A 21,504-nucleotide genomic window follows, 5' to 3' on the forward strand; every position below is an offset into this window, starting at 1 on the left:
GCAGGATGGGAAAGGCTGTTTACACAGGCACTTGGCCAGGAAACTGTGTTTTCCACAGACCAGTCATTCATTCAGGGAGCACATCTCCGATTTTCCTGAGCTCCCTGCCTCCCTCCTCGCAGCCCTGCAATTCTACCGAGAAAAGCATCGGTAGGTGAGGAAACACAGCCCGCAGAGTGCATCCAAACGCTGCCTCTCCTTTAGGGAAGTGCTACCACACCGAGGCCATTTGTAGGAATTTTACAGAAGCAAGAGGAACCAACCCTGAAGGAGAGGCGCGAGCTGCGGGAGAGTTTGGCAGCGGAGAATCCTCCCGAAAGCATCCTCACCGCAGCTGCCGTGGAAAGCAGCGCTGCTCATTAGCAGCCGTGATGGAGAACGCCGTGAGATAGAGAGGAAGCCTTGTCACTCTGTTTGTGCTCGCTTCCCTGCATGTCAAGTGGCAGCTCGGGGATCATGTGAGGCTGGGTTATATCTGGGAGCCGCGCCGCGGAGCGGGCGGGGTGCGAGCCCGGCAGCTGCGAGCGCTGCGCTCGCTGCTTTCCTGTGCTAAGCTGATTTACTTGTTTAAGGTCTGACCTCATCGTCCTGTCAGCATGGATTCCCACCTCTACAGTTAGCAGCGGCTCGGCATCGGCTGCGAGAGCTCGCCGTGCCATAATCGGGAGAGAGGGAGAGAGCTGCCGGTATTTGTTCTTTTGTTGTCTTTTCTTAAGAAGAGGAGTTGAAACAGAAGAGATAACAAAGAATCCATTTCCTTCCTAAAAGAATAGGCTGCTTTTTTTTTTTTTTTTCCCTCTCTCTCTAAAAAACAAACAACAACAAAAAAAAAACAAACAAAAAAATGTCAGTCTCAGGCAAGAAAGAGTTTGATGTGAAGCAGATCCTGAGGCTCCGCTGGAGATGGTTCAGCCACCCCTCGCAGGGCTCCGCCGGCTCCGGGGGCTGCCATCAGCAGGAAGGATACGAGCACAGGGGCACCCCGGTGCAGAACAGGTTGAAGAGCCACTCTCGGGACAGAAATGGGCTGAAGAAGAACAGCAGCCCTGTCCACCACAACATCCTGGCCCCCGTGCCGGGGCCAACGCCGGTGCATCCCCGCTCCATCCACAGCTGGCACCAGCAGAACCTCTTCGAGCAGCTGCGCTCCAGCGAGGACATCTCCAAAAACAGCACAGAGGAAAACTCTGTCAAAGAAGATTCGAGTAAAGCCACACAGGAGCTGCAGATGATCACAGAACAAAATGCAGATGAATCTGCAGAGAGGTAGGAGTTTTAAAGTCTGCACTTGGAAAGCCAGACTTGTTTCCAAGTTATTCCCTAAAACTGTCTGTTTTTAGCCAGAGTTCCTTGCTGCATTAATCTCACTTTGTATGTGTGCACACCCACACTCAGACGAGAAGGAGCACTTCTGCATCAGGAAAATGAACAGAAACGTTGTCGTGAAATTTTGATCTTTGCTTAAGGTACATAAGGTACATTCCATAACTCTTCCATATGCATGAAATGTGCCAGTTTGTCAAATTTGCTCTATCAACACTCACGGCATATCAATTTCTTCTCCTGATTTATTGTGTGTGAGTGCAATGAAAAAAGGAGCCTCCTGACATCCTGTCCCCGTTCTCACTTTATCAATGGGTGCAACTTTGACAAATGGGAGCTGCTGGAGGTGCACGGGCTCTGTGGTTGCCATTGATCTCTCAAATTCCTCACTGGTTTTCTTTTACTGTCTTCCCGGCAAGTAAAATTAACCTTGAATTAAGTGGAAAGGAAGCATCATTCTTTGCTTTTTTTAAAGGTCTGTTTGAAATCCCAGTACTTTCACAGCTTGTTTAGTAAGCTAAGACAAATATTTTCTTCAAGGTCAGGTGAAAAAGCATTACAGTTATGAGACCTTAAAGGTGTAAGAACAGAGGAAGAGCTATTTTTAAGTTGTGAATAACAATATTAATACCACTTATTTAATTAAGTTTTTTCATATTTTCTTTTTCAAAACTCATGTCAGTGTTTTTAGCTTATCCAGCAAAACTTTTACCCCACCTTTCCCCACCTTGGACTCAAATCAAGCATTCATGATGTGATTATTTGCACCATTTGATGACGTTGCTATCAGTCTTTGGACATCATTTAAATGTATTGCATTGCATTTAAAGAGAAATTTATCTTACTTGAAGTTGCAGTTCTCTCAGTAAGAACCAAGCTGACAGCTTGCATATTTTTAGCAGTTATTCTTTTTCAAGTTGTGCATCTGCTGTGGGGAACATCTGCAGATGGAACAGTAAAAACTGCATTCCAAAATGTCACTTGGAAAGCAGTCCCAGGAGTCAGTAGGTACCAGATAAAATCATGACAGGATAAAAGCACTGAGGAAGGACTGTGGGAGTTCTGTGTGTTTCCAAGGGCACTGGTTTGGAATGGGGAAGCAGCAGACCCTTAGCACACCATTTCAAAAGGTAGTACACATGTCCTGAAAAAAAAAGTGATTTTAGACACACCTTAGAAGGAAAATTTATTTAATTTGAAGAAAAATAAGGAACACTTATTCATCCAAATAAGATTGTACACCATGTGAAGAAGGAGGCAAAAGAAAGCTTAATCAGTTCAATTTGGGAGGTAAGAAACCACTGCCTTCTAAAATAAGATGTGACATTTTCTCCAGCTATATATAAAGTTTCTGCTAAGACCTCCTGAAGTTTTGTACCTTCATATCCATTCCAATTTAAGTTCTGCTCTTGAGCTGTTTAAAGCTGCACCTTTTAGGATAGTTTTGGAACTGCATATATCATATATTGTTATAGTCAAATAAGTGGGTTTCTTTAAGATATCAGTAAAAGCCATCATTGCATGCTGTAGGTTAAAATCTATTTTAACATACATCTTAAAATGCTGAATTGGTAATAGATTTTTTTAAAAGTGATTCATGTCTATAATTAAAATCTACTTCAAGAAAATAAAACTGACCATTAAGGAAAACGTAGCTCAAATTTCTTAAATATGTAGCAACAGAAGCCATTAAGTAAAACACTATTCCCTTCCCCTACAGCATCCAGCACAGGCCACACATTAATTAATACATTAATTGGCTGGGTAGAAATGAGATACTGAGAAGAAATGAGGAGCAGCAGCCTTATATTTACATCTACCTAAATCTAGGCTGTAGATACGGATATCTGGATATATTTTCATCACTTCAAGACAATGTCTCATTTTTGAAATCATGCCTTTCATTCATTCCAGGCCTCCTTTTCCTTTAGAAGCTCCAGATAGTCCCAGCCAATGGCAATCAAATGGTTCTGCTGGTGATTAACAGGTGAAATTCAGGAGTTTGCAGATCCCCTGAGCCCACCTTCTCACACTGTTAAAGCCACCACAGCAGGAGCTGCACAGGCAGTGCAGCCAAATTTCACATCCACTCCTGAGGACACCAAAGACAAAATTGCCTTTCAGACCTCAAAAGCACCGTGCCTTCAAGGCAGCTGTCTCCAAACCAGTGGATTTTCCTCTGCTTGGAGAAGTCCCATTTTAGGTGGATCTAAGGCAGGGCTCTGCTGAGTGTCATGGACATCCATGGACATCAAAAATAGTAGAACAGGAGAGAGAATCTGGCCAATACCTCAGTCCTGTGCAGAGTATGAAAACAGGCTCTACTAAGAGTTTGATATTTCTCATGGAAAACTTTGGAAATGTAAAAACAATATTCGGAATTCCTTCATGAAAATTTGAGCTGTCTTTCTCTAGAAACCTCAGGACTGAATGCTGTCAGTGAGGGACAGAGAGCACCCTGGGGTTTAATGAAATAAGGGTTGGTTATTGAGGAGGAAAATTAAATAATAAAGTTCCAAAACAACAGTTCCATTTAGAATACATGATCATCAGTGCACTTATTTCTGTTTTCTTCAATTCATTTTGGTATTTCTGTCCCCAAATGAAATAGTGCAAGACTTAAAGAAACCCTTCTGATCCACGGGCTTGTCCCTGAATTATATCCCATGACAAGTGACAGAGTAAATGAGTCTCAAGTGAATAAAACTTATTAGTTTTCTCCTAATCACAATCAGATATTGTGTGGTCAACCAATGCATTCTGGGCCACAAATAAATGGTTTATTTGCACAAGAGTAAGGAAAGTCTCTCAGCATCCTGGGGACTGTCTGGTCCAGTGCTGCTCAGGGAACCTGCTCAAAGAGCCTTCAGGAACATCTGATGGGCTTTGACCTGCTGCTCTAAGATCCTTATGGAAGTTACATCTATAGTTTGGAAAAAAGATGAACAGTGGATAAGCTATATTTACTGACCTCTTCTGATTCTCACCAGTTTGCTCCTTGAATGAGGACTGGGACCTCTCCTTGGGTGATAAAAAGAGAAACCAGCTAAAGTCTGCCTAGCCACCAAGTTATTTTATTTGTGGAGTATTGTCTCCCAATAGAGCTTTTTCTGGTATTACTGGGGTGAGCAGCAAGCTAAACCTGTGGAATATGGCCTTGCAAGAGAGAGCAAACACCTGCAGAGATGTCAGGTTTGGCTTAAAGAGGGAGCTGAAGTAACCTCTGTAAGAACCCATGGGAAATAACCTGTGGGTGGTGCAGCAGGCAGGGCTGGGGGCAGCTGAGCACTTGAGCTGTTCAGGACATCTCTGACCTGTCCTGCCTGGAACCTTGTGAGGTTCAGGCTCCTCTGCCAGGGACACCAGGAAGCATTTCCATTTCTTCCAAAGGAAGTGGTGTGGCAGTGATGCAGAGCAATCAGCACACACTGGGAGGGTTTCATTGCTAGATTTTGACAGTCAACAAAAACTTTGTGTGCACCCCATAAACACATGTGTGCACACAGACTGACAAAGCACTGAAGCCTCCTAAAAAGAAGGATTTTGATATTGAATTACTTTAATGACTTCCCTTAATAAGTTCTGGACTCACAGATATTGACTTCTCCATGAGAGCACAGTGCCCAGCATTTATTAACATCATGCCACATTACCACATCCATTCCTGCATGCCTGCCAGGTTTCTGATTCCACAAGTGTGCTATTGCAGACCATGTGTGCCGGTTAAGTATTTCCCAGTTGCCCAAAGGCACTTGGATTTCAATAGGAAATGTAGCATCCATTCATCATTTTTCTCTTCTGCATTTTTTTTCTAATTATGTGGCTGAAAAATTGCTGACAAACACTAACTTGGGACAAATTCTAGTTTTGCTAAGGACAAATGCTTTCTAATTTCCCACATGAGACAAAATATATTTCTAATTAATTTTAATAGAATCTTTTGATGTCATAATCCAAACAGGCATTACTGTTGCATATGGAAACAGATATTTGGGAGGTGCATGCTCCCAAAGGCAATCCTTTTCTGTGGTGGCTATTTTTGACGTACAGCTACTTTACTAGTTCGTGTTAAGACTTTAAAATTCACATTTTTTTAGTGTTGGCAGACATATGGAAATAACTATCAGACTATTTTCTTCGCTGTCTCTGACATACACATAAACACACACGTGTACATGACTATTTCAGAGGTTGTCTGCTATCTGAGGGTTTCCCCTTGAGTTCTGATTTTAGCTCCAGTAGCACACGACAGCCTTGGTTCCCATTCCAGTGTGAAATAAGGAAAAAGAAATCAGGAGATAATTTTCCTGGTGAAAATGGAATATATGAGTTATTCTGTGAAAGCACTGGTCAGAGCAGATTGAGAGGGCTTTTGGCAGGGCAAGTGAAGCTCTGGGTATCCCAGTAAACAGTGGAGCACAGGAATGACTGATAATGGATCCCAGGAGAGCAGCAAAAGGGAGGACTGTGGTGTGCCCTGTGCAGAGCAGGGGATAAGGGCTGCATTCAGGGGGGTGCATCACCACACTGCTTCCTTGTTGCGGGTAAGAATTCAGTTCCATGAACAATCTCTGATGCCCAAGGTGAAGTTTAGATATGACAATTCCTAATCTCACGTCATGGCAGTCTATATTTTTAAAACAGAACTACCCCAATTTTGTTTTCACTGAACCTCCAGCACTCTGAAAAAAAAAAATCTTAAGTTTAACAAATAAGTATTTTAGAAGCATGATGAAGAATGCTGGACATGTAGTCAGCCAGCATTTCAATCCTTCTGTGACAAAGCTGGACCAATGAGGCTTAGGTGCTTCCTTGCTTGTCTACAGTACAATTTAAGCTCATTAATGCCTTGGTCTTTCCCCATCAGTATAGTAGCATATTGTTCTCCTTATTCTTCTGATTGCCACACTCTTCTTCTTTACACCTTTTGCTTATGTTTGAAAATTACTGTAAGTCCAAAGAGCAGCAATTCTTGCAGCCTTGTCTCAGAATTCCTATCCTGACAGCTCTGATATTTCATTGCTGCCCTGCTGTCTCCAGCAGGTCTGTCTGGACTTGCAGCTCAGTGGGCAGAGCTGGATGTGTTCCTGTTGGAGTCTGGCAGTTCTGAGGGAGAGCTGGATTCCTTCTGTGTCATCCTGACTCCAATCTGTTTGAATGTCCTCAGTAGTTATTTTTCTTTTATCAACAACGTGGTGCTGTGGCTCATGCCTGCCTTGTGATTCATGTGAAACTCCTGCCTCTGTACCAGAGAGTTGTTCCCAAACCATCTGTACATTTCTGCAGTCATTTGTTCCTAAAACCAATACTTTGCATGAATAAATTCCATCTTGTTTATCAGACAATGTCTCCAATTGGCTGAGCTGGTATTCAGTTCTGATTTTATAACCCTGATTTAGTGATTTCATTCTCAGTTCTGATCCAATACCCCACCATACCTGTAGCTGGACACGATCTCAAATTGTGATATATCATATCAAAGATTTTTTTTTTTTTCCAAGTAATTTAGAAAATTTATGAGAAGTTATAGAGGAACTTCAGTGCTGAGTTCCTTAGGAACTCAGTTTGATTTACCTTCCTATTTGTCAGTGAACCATTGAAAATTTAATAGCATGATCTCAAACCAGTTTCTTTCAAACACTTGTTCCAAAACGGGTTACTCCAGACAGTCCTTGAGGTTGAACTTTGCATAATCTGATATAACACACTCAAAATTATATCCAAGGTATACATGACAACTATTTCTTTTTTGTTCTCCATAATTTCTAGCAAATCCTGTTAATGAGGCACTTCAGTTTACTTTGACATGGTATTCTTGGCAATTTCTTGCTGACTTAAGTTTTATTTCTAAGTGCTTAGAAATAATTATATGAATTTTACACTGTATAATTTGGCAACAAGGAAAAGAAATTATGTTTGTGCCTTGTGGAGAATTTTTCAGTTTCTTTAGCATTTACAACAATTGAATATCAATTCCAGAAGTACATTTTCAAAAGGGTGATTTTCTGCAAGCCTGCGAAGGATAACAAAAATGCTTTCTTGTTACCTCAGGGGCAAGCAAAAACTAATTTTCTTTTAACAATGATCTTAAGCTAAAGGTCAAAATATGAGTTTGAAACTGGATTGTTCAAGATGTTTGTAGCTGATTTGAGAGGAGTCAGAAGTGACAGCATTTTATGGAAAATCACTCACGACTGCTTGAAGTATGGTAGCTGGGGGTAACCATGAAAATTTGGTATCTAATGTTTGCTCAGTGTGTGGAAAATCTATAAAGTTATAAAAAGTGGCATCTGATGCAGGATTAAAATCTAAGAGGAAAATCACCTTTTTTTTTTCTCCAGCAGTTGATACTTCACAAGAAGGAACAGCCTTTTGAGGCCAAGTGCAAATGCACTGACCAGTGGATTAATTATGACCAAAAAAATGCTGTGACCTCATACAAGAGCTCTTGGTACAGAAATTAGAATCAAAAAGTCTCAAAGGCATCTGTGGGATGTATTCCTACTTTCACCTTCTATTATGACATCTTCCAAAGAACTTCAAAAAGCAAAAAAACCCGGGGTATTGAAGTGGCTTGAAACAGTTACTAAAGATGAAAGGAATTAGTAGAATTGTATTTTGAAATTAATTTTATATTCACTCTGTGGAAGCACTGGATATTTATTCATTTTCTTTTTCATAGCTAGATAAATAGAATAATAAGAAAATTTAAGCTGAAAAGGGGCTCTGGATACCATCAAGTCTAACCCTGTCTACCCACCAAGAAGTTTATATTGAGAAATAATCTGACTTACTAGAAAACACACCATATTTTACAGACCTACATTTAACAACCCTAGCTTTCAAAGATGAATTATTACAGGCAAGGGAAAAATTACCATTTAATAGTAATTTAAGAATCTAGGACAATTCCAGTCATTTCAAAACAATTTTTTTATGATTCAATTATCTTCTCATTTTCACTCCACAGAGCTCACTCTCAGCAAAGACAGCTGTTAAATGACTTTTTAAAGAGTTATTACTGTTCTTAAAATCACTTCTTAACGTCTCCAGAAAAAGTTAAGGAGATGATTAAACACATGTACCCAATGCAGAGCAGTTTTTACAGACACATGGAGATTATGCAACTGAAAGATCAACAAGAAATCAGATGGTTCTGAAACATTCTGGGAAATGGGGGAGAAGGTTTTCCTTGGTTTCAAAGTTATAGCCAGACAGGATCCCAAAAGAAAGAAATTATTTATTTTCATTCACCCTTGTTTTGTGGCTGAATTGTTCACTTTGGAATATTGTAATGAGGAAAATTACTAAAATCCTACACATTTGAAAAATTAAGGGATTTGTTTGTTATAATCAATCAGCTAAATTTGCTCCATTAAACTAGACCACTTTGATTTAGCTCCTTTCTTTCTGCTAGAATAAAATAATTATCTAATGTATTTAAGGAATGATTACATCAAGCAATCGAATAAGACTTGTGGCTTACTTGTTGTGCACCTGTTGGTGTGCAGGGTAAAAGAATTTAGAAATGAAGCTGAAGTGCTGTTGGGATTCACAGAAAGAGCTGAAGAGAAGTATAGGATAAAAACGTCAAGAAAATAATCTCTAAAACAAAGAACCAAATTTACGCCTCAGTGACATCAAATTCCCTCTCAGTGACTCCATCAACAGAAACACCAGCACTGGAAATTCCCACCCTGCTGTGGCAGCAAATCTCCTCCCAGACCACCTCCTTCCCTCCTTTTTCAAGCAAATGCTTAATAGTCAGAACTCGATTCAAAGCAAATCTAAATAGCTAGAACGAGACCAGAGAGCCTGGCTCTTGACAAAAACTCTGCCCATCCAATAATTCTTAGCTTAAAACATCTTTGATTTCATTGTAGTAACTGTTTCCATCCTATGTGACCAGTCAGGATGTTTCACTAAAACCTGTCTGCTGCTCACAGGGAACAAGAGGATAACTAGAAGTATTTAAAGGAACATCCTGCCTTCATTTCAGGTTAAAATATATGCTAAAGCATCTAAATTAATACAGTTTCAAAGTGTTTTGTCAGGAAATAGGGCACTGTATTCTCACGCTGTTTCACAGGATAAAAAGTTTGCCTCATCACATTCTCCACTAAAACCCATTTAGGCCAAACAAACATTTTTAGTGGAAAAGAAAGCAAGGGCTGATACCTGGCCCTTCCTTCAGTTTTGTTGTACATAGTTTGCAAAACTTGCAGAAAAAAATGTAGATTTCTTACTTGGATATTAACATTTGATTTAATCAAATTCAAGCACTCTCAGCATAAATTTTTAGCTTCAGGACTAGGATCTGAAAATCAGTATATGGGTTATGTCTCAGATTTGTTGTCTGCTTCTTTTGTTACCCCAGGGCAATCACCCAGCCTCTTGATATCACAGTTCACTCATGTAAAAGAGCATTTTCCAGGGGACACAACAGGAACTGAGCAGGGTTTTCAAACGTCCACATTTGCCTGCAAACAGCTTTGCAATGCAAAGTGGAATTCATGTACACTACAATTGATTCATTACATTTCACAGTTGCACAGTTTATCTTCTCATTTTACTGACATCACAGAAGTCGAAGTCTGCTAGGACCTCCCATTACAATAAGTAGAGACCAATATACTTCCAATAAAATGTTCTGAACAGCAAACAAAGGCAATGCAATTGAGAAAGTGGACAGCCACTGTCACCCTTTGCCATGCTTCAGTTTACCTGATAAGTTACCAGTCAAGAGGAAGGGAGGCATTCTGGCAAGAAATGAACATTTTCAAGCCCTGTTCATTTTAATAGAAGTTGAGAAAATGAAGAACCCTTTTGAACTGGGCAACTAGACCTTGATTTAAATGGAAATTGTGAGCAAGCCACTAAGAAATCCTAGGAGTTGGAGAAAAGCTATTTTAAGCTATTACATATGGTTTGAGTTGCTAGGGAAACCTCTTTTACAGTGTTCACTTAGCACAGATGCTCAGGGAAGCTCTGTCTCCATTTCAGAGCAATTCAGACCACTGCAGAATGTGAAGAAATCGAGATGCACTTACACACACATGCAGGCAATAATACCTCAGTAATTTTATCTTAGTCATGCTCCACATCTTTGGTGGGAGCTCGTTCTTTTCCTCTCTGCTGCGACCACCAGTTCAAAAGCTCTGATTCCAGACTGAGAATATTCGTTCAATATGGAATATTGCCTTCAGTTTTGATCCAGTGGGGTTCATGTTTTAGACATTCATCTTTGTGGAGCAGGAGCTCTGCCTCTGTCAATGAGAAGGCAAAGGAGAGAGGCTGGCTCTGATGCCACCATTTCTGGCCACCCCTTTGAGCAGGGCAGACAATAAATATATAGTCTGATATATAATAATAAATAATAAATATATACTCTGAACAAAAAACTAGGGTGCTCTATCATGTTTATAAGAGATAAATAACATATATATATATCTGTTATATCTACATAACAGATATATTGATCATTTAAAGATGAAAATGCTGGGTTTTGTTCATGACTCTCATTACGGTCTCACAAAAGTCATCACAAAAGATTCTCTCCAGCTCATCATTCAGTTTATGGAAAACTGCATCTAAAAGCAGAAATTCCCTCCTGTGCCATTCCTTACCCCCACCCTGTTCTGTGTGCTGGTGCAGTGGGTTAGGATGGAATTCTGACCTTTCTGTCTGAGATGCCTGACCCAGTAAAATCCCCCTGCAGTGCAGCCTGTCACAGGGGATTTAGGAGCAGAGCGAGACAACTTCCTGGGAAGTTCCAGCCTGGTGATCCTGCAGGAGCCAGGCTGTTCATCCAGAACACAGTGAGCTGGTGAGCACAGACAGGACAAGGCTGTAGGTCAGCACTAATTTCTTTTGCCTTAATTTGTTTCATTCACTTAAAGGATCCCAATTTCTGCTAAGAAAGAGATGTGGAGTGGCTAGGAGGTGCAAAATTCCAGTAAGGTTGCTCGGGTGGAAGCTCCCGAGGGATGGCACAAAGCAGGAGAGCTCAAATGTGCCTCTCATTCCCTCATTCAGGTGGAGCCAAATTACTCCTCAGCTGTTGAAAATTTCCTAATACATTGTCACTTGGTGTTAAAGTGAATCCAAACCTGACTTGAACACATTTAATAAAGTAACAAAGTCAGGACTGGAAGGACAATGTTTTATTGGATAAATGCAATAAAATCGCTGCGTTGTTTTTTGTATAACCACATTGAAATGCAAATTTGCCTCTCTCCAGCCCAGTGAATACTACTGGCACTCCAGGAAAAAAACCTGTCATCACCATCATCATCATAATATAAGCAATATTTTCCACAAATCATATCAGTTACACACTTTTAAGCCTTTCTTTGTTTTTCTGTTGATTTAATGTGCTACAATTATTTAGATTTTGCATTTCTATGCTGATTCAATTACAGTGAATGAGGCTGACACAGACCCTGGCCTGTTGGAGCAAATTATCACTGTTATCTGTCCAGATAAATGCCAAGTCATTGAGAGAACAGGTTCTATTAAGCCAGGTTGTCAGAAATACTGTTAAATACACTTGATACTGTCAAATTAAAGCAGACCTAATGTTCTGTCTGTAAAGGTTGTAAAGACAATTCTCTCTCTCCCCTACAAAGGTGCTGTGGGCTCATGAGCAGAGGTTTCCTCACTAAGGAATCCCTGTAAGTGCTGCCTCAACCCTCTTCTTTTCTGAGCAAGCACAGGAGATGTTCAGTGGGTGTTCATTAGCAATGATGCACATAATAATAAATGCTAAAATATTTCTCAGGTGTTAAAAAGTGCAAGTCAGAGACCAAAGGTAAGAACAGGAGCTAAAGCACAGCACTACATAACTGATAACATTCAAAATTCCTGCCAGTAAATATGGAAGGGCATTCCATATGCTGGTTTGGTTTTGCTGGCTTGAAAGAAAATGCCCTCAACTGAGCCAGAAATGAATACAGCAGCTTCAGTTATTCAAATTCCTTTCCAGACCTAGGTTTGAGATATATTTTCTGACAAAGAAGATCAGAAGATAACAGCTGGCTGGAGAGTACTTTGGAATCAGCACATCTGTACTGAGGGACACATAGAAATATTCGGCTTTAACACAGGGAAACTCTCTCAGGGTGTAATTGCACAATTAAGAGAAGGAGAGAACTGATCACAGATAAATTCACAAAACCTTCAATCAGAATAGAAAACTTCAGACCACTTCTCGTCTGTGATTTCTACCTGTGAGACTGCCCAGAACTTTACTCACATCCTCTCTCCCTCATTTCTAATAAATCTGTAATTATGACAGGGCACTCTGGCCAAATAGGTTAAAAATCACACTTTTCCTCCCCATTGCAGTAGTATTTAGCTTTGAACAAGGTATCCAGCAGATCAGCCGAATCAGGTCAGGAGATATTTTGGAAAAAGCCTGGAGATTTTGACATGACTCACATAGCAAAATGAAATTGGAAGTGGTGCCTTCATCTAGAGGATCGTGTCTCACTTGAATGGGAAAATGTGATGTCTTCTTATTTGTTAGTTAGGATCCAGATAAATGTAGGAAAGGGAAAATGTAATAAATGAAATGGTCATGAGAAGCCCAAGAATAGTGCACCTTTGCCTTTGATGAAAAAAAGAAAAGAAGTGAGAAGCATGTATGAAGGTATTATGGTAGTGGTTTGAGGTTTAATAAAGCAAGATATCTTAAAAAAATTCTCCCAGCAGGATCCACATCTGATGAGCTGCAAGGCTCAGATCGGAAGGGGCAGGGATAATTGCTATTGAGACTGTTACTCTCTGCCTTTTCAAAGCTCTGCTCACTGGAGGCACAACCACTTCACATTTGGTTTTTTTCTTGTATCTCCCTTTGCTCCTCTTTGCTCCACTTTTCTCAGAATAGTCAAAAGGGATAATGCATAAAACAGGGTCTTCTTCCCCTCACTCTCTCCCATCAGGAGTCTTTCTGAGAAGTGCTTAATGAAGGAACAAACACGGAGTTAATTAGTTTCATCTGGCAATAGCTTTGCTTGGAGTGAAAACCAGTTCTTTTTGCCCCTGGCCTGTATTTTGTTTTCTGTGTCCTCTAAAGAAAAATGCCACAGGCCTATATCCTGCATTAAGCCATTATTTTTCATTTTGTACATTCTGACAGCTCAAAATTGTGGTATATCATGCCTTCTGGTCACATAATTTTTTGTTCTTTTGAAAGATTATCACTTGCTCCCAGGAAGTTGAGCAAGAAGTACTCAGCCTCCCCGAGTTTCTCCTTCACTTTTAATTTCCCTGCAACACAATCATGTACTAAAAATGTGAGTTTGGAATTCATGCATTGCAGTGACCATTTGGCATTATCAGAAGAAAAGATAATTTTAAGGCCGTAATATATCAAATTCTCCTATCATTTCACCTGAAAGGTTTCACTCAGTTGCTCTTTATTAGATAATGTAAATGAATACACTGTTAACTCTCCTGGAGGATAATGTTCTTGAATGGTGATTTAAACTGGCATTAATAGAAATTATTTGTCTGAGGCACTCACTCCATCCCTGAATACAGACACATATCTATTAAATAAAACACTCAGCCTGTGCAGGCAGTGCTCTCTCCAGGCCCATTAGATATTGCTACAGCTCCAATTTCCATGCCACAGAAATAAGTGTTTTTAAGTCATGAATTAGAATGTTTATAGCAAAGTTTCATGTTCAGATTAGTTCTGTACCAGGAAGAGAACCATTAGAAACTCCTTTCTATGGACATAGGTTTATTCAATTTCTTATCTGCATAAAACGAACATGAGCATAGAAACCTTCTGTAGACACGAGATCTTCCAACAGCAGAACAAGTAGAAAAAGATCCACAATCAAGACAGTTCACACACTAATCTGCAGAGACTGGGAAATCATTTTGTAATTCCTCTGTTAAAAAAGAATAACTATACAATTTCCAAAGGGAAACAGCCCCCTGAAGAGAGTGTTTGGACTGACTCATCTTTGTACCTCACAATCACGATGTGGCCACAGCTGAGAGAAGGCACAAGGGGCTCAGGGGCTCTGCACCGTGGGTGCAGCTTCCATTGTCCACTGGAATTACCCCAACAAATCCCTGATTTCTATTCCTAGGAGAATTCAAAACTTCATAACCCGAATTCATCCTGATATGCATCGCGATGACATCTGTCTGTACATTGTCATGTCTGGGGGTAGAACAAAACTCAAACTGGCACTGAAAAAGTGGTTCCAGTGTTTCTGCTGAAGCTCCTGCTATTTATGATGTGCAAATTTAGACTTGTAATCCCAAATGGGAAAAATTATTTTAACTAACACTGACTGAGAGAAATGGCAGGTTTATGTTAAGCCTAACAATAAAAAAATTGCTAAAAGCAGGCAGTATCAAGAGCCCCAGGTTCTAAAGGAATTGTCAGAGCTTTCAGTTTAGTTGGGAAGGCAGAAGTTTCTCCATTAACTAACAGAAATAAATTATAAATTTTGATTACTTATTTCTTCATTTGCTACATCATTTTCTATCATTACTACAACCTCATGTTAATGTTACAACCTTGTCAAAAATTTCCCATACTCTTCTAAGACAAATGTTCTTGCTCATACCCTAAAAACTCCAAAATAAAGAATGAAAAATAAAGAAGACTGCAGCAGGACCTTCAAGGCACAGGCTGGGACAGTTCCTGCTGTGCTACAATTTTATCAGCACCAATTAATACAAGCACATCAACTTTATCATTATTTAAACAGTGTTCAGAAATGTTCTAACTGAAATATTTTCATTTCTCAGCCAGCTGCTGGGGTTTAGCAGTGACTAGGTGCTGTGATTTTTGTAGGAACAGAGGTTTTCTCAGGAGCCAGCCAGAGGGGCAGAGCTCACAGGGCTGAGCAGGACGGAGCTGTCTGGGGAAAGGGGCTGAGCTGCACTTCTCTTAAGCAAGAAAAAATAAAAAGGAGCAAAGAAAAACGACGAGCTGCACTGGAGATATTGCTGCACAAACAGACTGAAGTGGTGGAGCTGCAGTTTTGCCTTGGCACAGCTGCAGCACATCCAGTGCCCCACAGAGCTGAGCCCCTGAACTCCAGGCTGAGAAAGATCCAGGGGATGCTGGGGCCCCTCACTGGTTCCCAGTTTGCTGCTGGTGCCCGGTGGGAGTTACAGTGCACAGGGAAGGACACCCCAAATGTAAACCTCGAAGTGACACCAGTAACTGAACTTGATAAAACTGAATTTCACAAATATCACAGCATCTTAAATAGGTACATGCAACAAACACTCAAGAGAGAAGTGGTCACCATAAAAATGTTAATATCAGCCTCATCCACACCAACAAAATTAAAAAACTCCAATAAATCACCTTGTTTTCATACAATATTATGCTTCTAAGCTTCCTTATCATCAGTTTGCTTCCTGGTTTTGGCCACAGGCACACTGAATGAGGTTTAATAAGACACTGAATTTTAAAAAGGATGCGGAAAATAAATGGCATTTATGTGTTATCGCATTCTAATTAAATAATGAGGAAATCTGGATTTATCCTTTATATACTGATTAATGAAGAGTGCTCTGCTGATTAATGCGAAGAGTTCTTCATTATGACAGAAAAGAAACTGAACATAATTTAAATAATTGTAGGCCTGAAATGAATTACGAAACTCATGACATCAATTCTGATTACAGAAAAGACGAAATTTTACCTCCACACACCATTTTTGAGTCCTGGCTTTCTTAGGATCCAGTACAACCTTGCTGTTACCTGTAATTTCCTCCCCTGTGTCATTCAGGTAATTATTTGAACAGAGGAGAACAGCTCTTTGAAAAGTAAAGTTTTCCCTCAAGTTTATTGAGGACAAGGGCAAAGATGCTTCTCTGAATTTAAATTCTGCTCCCAAAAAATTTCTTGTCTTGCTATGATATCCCCATAATAATAATTAAATACTAATAACAATTTTACCTCTTTCTACTCCACGATTTTCTGTACTCAAATCACAGAGCAGCATCAGGAGCAGGATTTGCCTGGAATGCTCTCAGCACCTTGTCAGCCTTTGGAACTGAATCCCTGACAGATTTCAAGAGTGGCTAAACAACTTCTTCATATCTCTTGTATTTATTACACTTCAAACCTGCCATCCCAGCTCGATTTTGAAAATGTCATGTGAAATAGTGTCAGAAGTCATCCAAAAGGCGAGATGACTTCTGACAATTCATGTTTTTCTCCCAGTAAGCTTTGGTGCCTTGGAAAAAAAGGATAAAATGCAATGTTCTGACATGATTCATTCTGACCAGCCATGCTGGCTGGTATTTATGTCCTTCTAATCATTGAGACACTTAATGCTTTTTGATTATTTCTTCAGGTTTTCGGCTCATATTGTCTGTCTATTTCAAAATTCCATGTTTCTTTTAAAATATGGGGCCATATTTTGACTATCCTTCACAAATCCTTACAGGAAAACTCTGGGATGATTTCAGTTGGCTCTCTACCTAAAATGAAATTCATACAACTCAGTGATTTGGGAATAATTTAAATGCAGATTTCTCTCTCCAGGCTAATCCACGTTTTAAGCCATTATTAGGAATGCTAATTACAGCTCCTCATCCCAGTGAGTACCAACACAAAGATGACATGAGACAATTTGGGTTCTTCAGACCAAATCATTGATATTTTTCCTTCCTGACTAATGCACTTTTGGAAACTTTTATTTCTCAATAGTCAGCTTTTGTTTGTCTAAACTTGTGCACATTTTATAGGAAGAAATCCTTATCTGTGCTATACCCTCAGCATCCTCTGCCAGAATTCCACATCAGACTCCAGGGGGCTTTCCCTGACTCTTTCCTTTAGGATATTTTGATCTCTGGCTTCTTTAGTTCATCATTACCCAGCACCTACTCTGAAGGTCAATATTTGAGTCTGACAGTCATACAGTAAGGAAAATATATAAATATTTATCTTTGAATTTATTTCCCCCCTCCTCCATTATATATCTACCATTTTGAATCAGCTGCTGAAGATAAATCAGAAATTATATTATTAATTTTAATGGAGAACTTGCTTTTGCTTCCAGTATTTTTCAGTCTCTGAAGACCTCTGCCTTTGAAATAATTAATTATATCAGCGGTATTTATGCTGTAGTTAAATGTGACTCCCCTAAACTTCTGGAAAAAAAAAGGACCCAAGACCAAATGAAACAAATTTCACTTCCTTGCAAATGATTCTCTGACCACAAATAAATACATGCTCCGGGGAAATATTAATTTCACATAACCAGTACTGTCTATTTACAATAGGGATGGTTGAGTATTATTTGAGTTTTTTCTGCAAACATCAAGGCTAAGTGCAATGTACTGAGATACAACACTTAGAGTGGATATATTGAATCTGAAAGAAGGATTTTTTCAAAAAACAATTTTCTGGAAAACATTAAACAACACTTAAGAGGTAAATAGCAAAACATTCCAGAGTATGAATTTGGCATCCAGTAGTTGAGACAAAACTAATGAGCATATAATCCAATTTTGCAGCTTTGTCGTTGTATATGAAGCATTGAAAGAAAACAAATAAGAAAGTGCAGTCATTAAAAACATTGAGACAAATTTATTTTGTAAGTCCTAAATGACGAAGGAAACACATTAGAGGTGAACTTGGTTTTCCCCTTTAAAACTAAACTAAGCTAAGCTAAAATGGATTTTAAACTGTAATAAAGACAGAAACATTTTGCAGAGGCGATGGAAAACTGCTGTGGCTCAATTCAATATTACATTATAATTTGATTTCTAATTATTTCCCTTGAATTCTATGTGCTATATAATGAGGTATGATCTTTGAAAATGCATGATCTAACATCTCTGTTTTCTGACACTACAAATTCAACCCAATTTACCCTTCTTTATTTCTTTGTTTTCTGAACTAGATGTTAAATTGTGGATGCAATCCAAAATTCTGCTAAATTTAATACGCTAGTTTCATGACGAGATCTTATCTCTCCTAATCATTTAGGAATTTGCATTAACAATATCAAAGACAACCAGGAAATTTAATCAACCAGCTGTCATTATTTCCCAGCTGGGCTTGAAAATTTAAAACAATATGATATTAAAGTGCGAAAATGTTTTTCTAAATAATTTTTAACTCAAGTAGTGTTAAATATTACAGCATTTTCAGGCTATGTGATATACATTTATAGCAATAAATGCATCATTATTTACCAAAATCAGATTAAAAGAAAAATAAAGAATTTTCTAAGGAAGTGTCAGAAAAGTGTTTCTATCTACAGCAAAATCCATATTTAAAGGCTGTAAGGAATCATGTTTCAAAAAAACCAATATGGGTTTTCTACAAGTGGGAAAGATAACAGAATTCTGGAGTGAGAGGAATATATTTGTGAATATATTTCTCTGCCTTTCTCTGAAAGGCAGAGGAATTAATTTGTCTCCATTATTTTCATTTAGATTCTAGAGGCCATGTAATGTACAGTTCCATAAGCTTTTAACTTGGAAATTTCTCTAGAATTATATGGTGCTCATTAAATTGTCTTCAGATTCATTACTATTGAGTCAAGTAATTTAATGGACAGAGAAAGAAGAGCTCAGAAATAAAACCTAAAGATGCAGTATCCAACATTTCATACCAGGAGGTATTTTAGGTCTCAGTATGACAGGAAAGTAAGGCTTTTTTAAGGATTCTGTTTGTGAGTGCTCAGGAGGCTGCATTTACCAGCCCAGTGCTGTGCAAACAATCCATCCAGTCAAAACTGATGGAAGCAGACAAATCAGTAGCAGCACCTACTACACACAGCTGCAGTGAAGTACAGTTTACGTGCAGGTTTATGAATGAAAACTTCCAGGTACCAAGGAGAAAAAGCAAGAACAAGGCACGGTAAGACCAGCATCGTGGGACTCTTATAATTTAAAAATTTCTGTGCTGCCTTTTGAATAAAAATCAACGTAATCAGCATTTATAATGCATTTCTAAGGCTGGGTTTATCACTGCCTCTGTCCCTGGCAGGCTGTCCACCACCAGCAGCTCTCTGGGGATGAGCACCAATGGCTCTGATGAGTATTTCCAGTCCACGAACCACGCGGAGCAAACCTTCCGCAAGATGGAGAATTACCTGCAGCAGAAGCAGCTCTGTGATGTGCTCCTGGTCGCTGGCGACCAAAAGATTCCAGCCCACAGGTACAGCCCCTTTATGCTTGAATTTTCCAAAAAAAATATCAATTCATGAATGCCCTGGTTGGTTATGAATGAAGAGTTACTATAATTAGGAGCCCAGCTGACGTGGAATAAAATCACGTGATCAACTTTTCATATCTATTATTTTAAATACAATGAAATTCAAATCCAAACCACTGGCACTGTCCACCCTCTCTTCTTGCTGCTGTCAAACTTTAGCAAGATCAGCGAAGAAAATCTGCCCAGATAAGCACTCTGGGAGAAAATTAAATTACTAATTACTCTTTTAACTTCACTGCTCCCTGCTGCAAGATTTGAGTCCTGTGCTAATCGTTTCCGCTGCACACGCAATTCCTAAAATCCTAATGCTGGATTTTCTGCCTGGTATTGAGATGATGAGGTAATTTGCTGTCCTGCCACCCCTGCCTCCCCTCCAGGCTGGTTCTCAGTGCAGTTTCTGATTACTTTGCTGCGATGTTCACCAGTGATGTGCGGGAAGCAAAGCAGGAGGAGATCAAGATGGAGGGAGTGGAGCCCGAGGCGCTGAAGGCTCTGGTGCACTATGCCTACACAGGTAACCCTGCCCCAGAGCTGCTCCACAGCTTCTCACACTGAAGTTCTGCTTAAGGAGACATTATATATCTCTTTTTGGTCATTAATAGATGAATTTTCACACTCTGGGTTGGAAGGGAGTTTCAAAAACAACCATCTCCAACCTCGACACTTTCCACAAGACCGGGTTACTCAGAGCCCCATTTTGGGACAGGTTTTTTCCGAAACACAATTTCTTATTATTCTTTATTACCATCTAGATCGGATCTAAAGCTGTTAAAGTTCTAATAAAAATGTCCCAGTTGTTGTATTCAAAGTCCACCAAATCATGTAAGTTAAAATATCTGTTTAAAGAATCCTTCAGCAAGAAAGGGAAATGAATTTGTGAACCACAGGAAATGTCAGAGAAAAGGCAAAGAGTGACAAACTTTTAAATAATGAAAATACAAGTGAAATTACTTAATTTTTAAAATCTTTTTTATCTTTTTTTTTTTTTTTCTTTTCCTACATGAAAACTGCCCAGGCATCCTCGAGTTAAAGGAAGACACTATAGAGAGTTTGCTGGCTGCTGCATGCCTTCTGCAGCTCTCCCAGGTCATTGAGGTGTGCTGCAACTTCCTCATGAAGCAGCTCCACCCTTCCAACTGCCTGGGGATCCGCTCCTTCGGGGATGCCCAGGGCTGCACGGAGCTCCTGAAGGTGGCCCACACATACACCATGGTAAGGAGAACAGCTGGCAGCTCTGCAGTCACAGATATATATGGAAATATTCACTTCTGCTGTTCCCCATTTCAGAGTTTTGCCCTGTAGAAAGGCGTCCTCAGTGAAGTTAAATTTGCATTACGAGTGGTGCCTATTCCTGCCAAAAGTTGTAATAGGGCCTTAACGTGGCTCCTGCCCGGAGACAAACAGCAATGGGCCATCCTTATGCCTTTGATTCCACACAAAGAAAATTCTAAAGCTGATTTTAAGGTGAGACATGCATTAAAAGAGTCAAAATAAAGAACGTATTGCAAAGATTTGGAATGCTGAAAAGAAGCACGTCCCTGACTGGAACATAATCCTCCTCTGGCTCAAAGCAAGAAATGAATATTCAGAGCATAGGAAACAGAGAAGTGAGATAACTTGCTATGAAACCAAATTAAGGGATAAATATTCAGGGCAACACGATGTGCTATCACAGCTTAAACCACAAAAAGAATGGCAACTGCTACAGCTAAATAGATATAAAAAACCCTACTTGTTAGGAGACCCATGGCAGCTTTATGTTTGAAATATTAGTGGAGGATGTCAGGACCAGTTTAAAGGCTTCATAATGCTGGGAACACTCCAGCACGGGATTGTGCCTGTCCACTGCTGAGAGAGGTGAGAGGGCACTGCCTGTGCTCCTCCCTCTCACAGCAATTAATGGTTTAGCAGCAATTACATCCCCTTTACATTTCACAGTTTGAAACAGGGCATTTAAGATAGAG

General features: G+C 39.7%; 1 protein-coding gene across 1 annotated transcript in view; it reads left to right on the plus strand.

Moving 5' to 3' along the window:
* Positions 1-446: 446 nt before the first annotated feature.
* KLHL4 (kelch like family member 4) overlaps positions 447-21,504 on the plus strand; it is a 34,531-nt gene continuing 13,473 nt past the window's right edge. The window contains exons 1-4 of the mRNA XM_062502750.1: positions 447-1,266; positions 19,313-19,483; positions 19,918-20,054; positions 20,556-20,752. Coding sequence (XP_062358734.1) covers positions 845-1,266; positions 19,313-19,483; positions 19,918-20,054; positions 20,556-20,752 — 927 coding nt within the window. The 5' untranslated portion in view covers positions 447-844. The remainder of the gene's footprint in view (positions 1,267-19,312; positions 19,484-19,917; positions 20,055-20,555; positions 20,753-21,504) is intronic.

This window comes from Cinclus cinclus, chromosome 15 (assembly GCF_963662255.1).
Source record: "Cinclus cinclus chromosome 15, bCinCin1.1, whole genome shotgun sequence".
NCBI classification, from domain to species: Eukaryota; Metazoa; Chordata; class Aves; order Passeriformes; family Cinclidae; genus Cinclus; species Cinclus cinclus.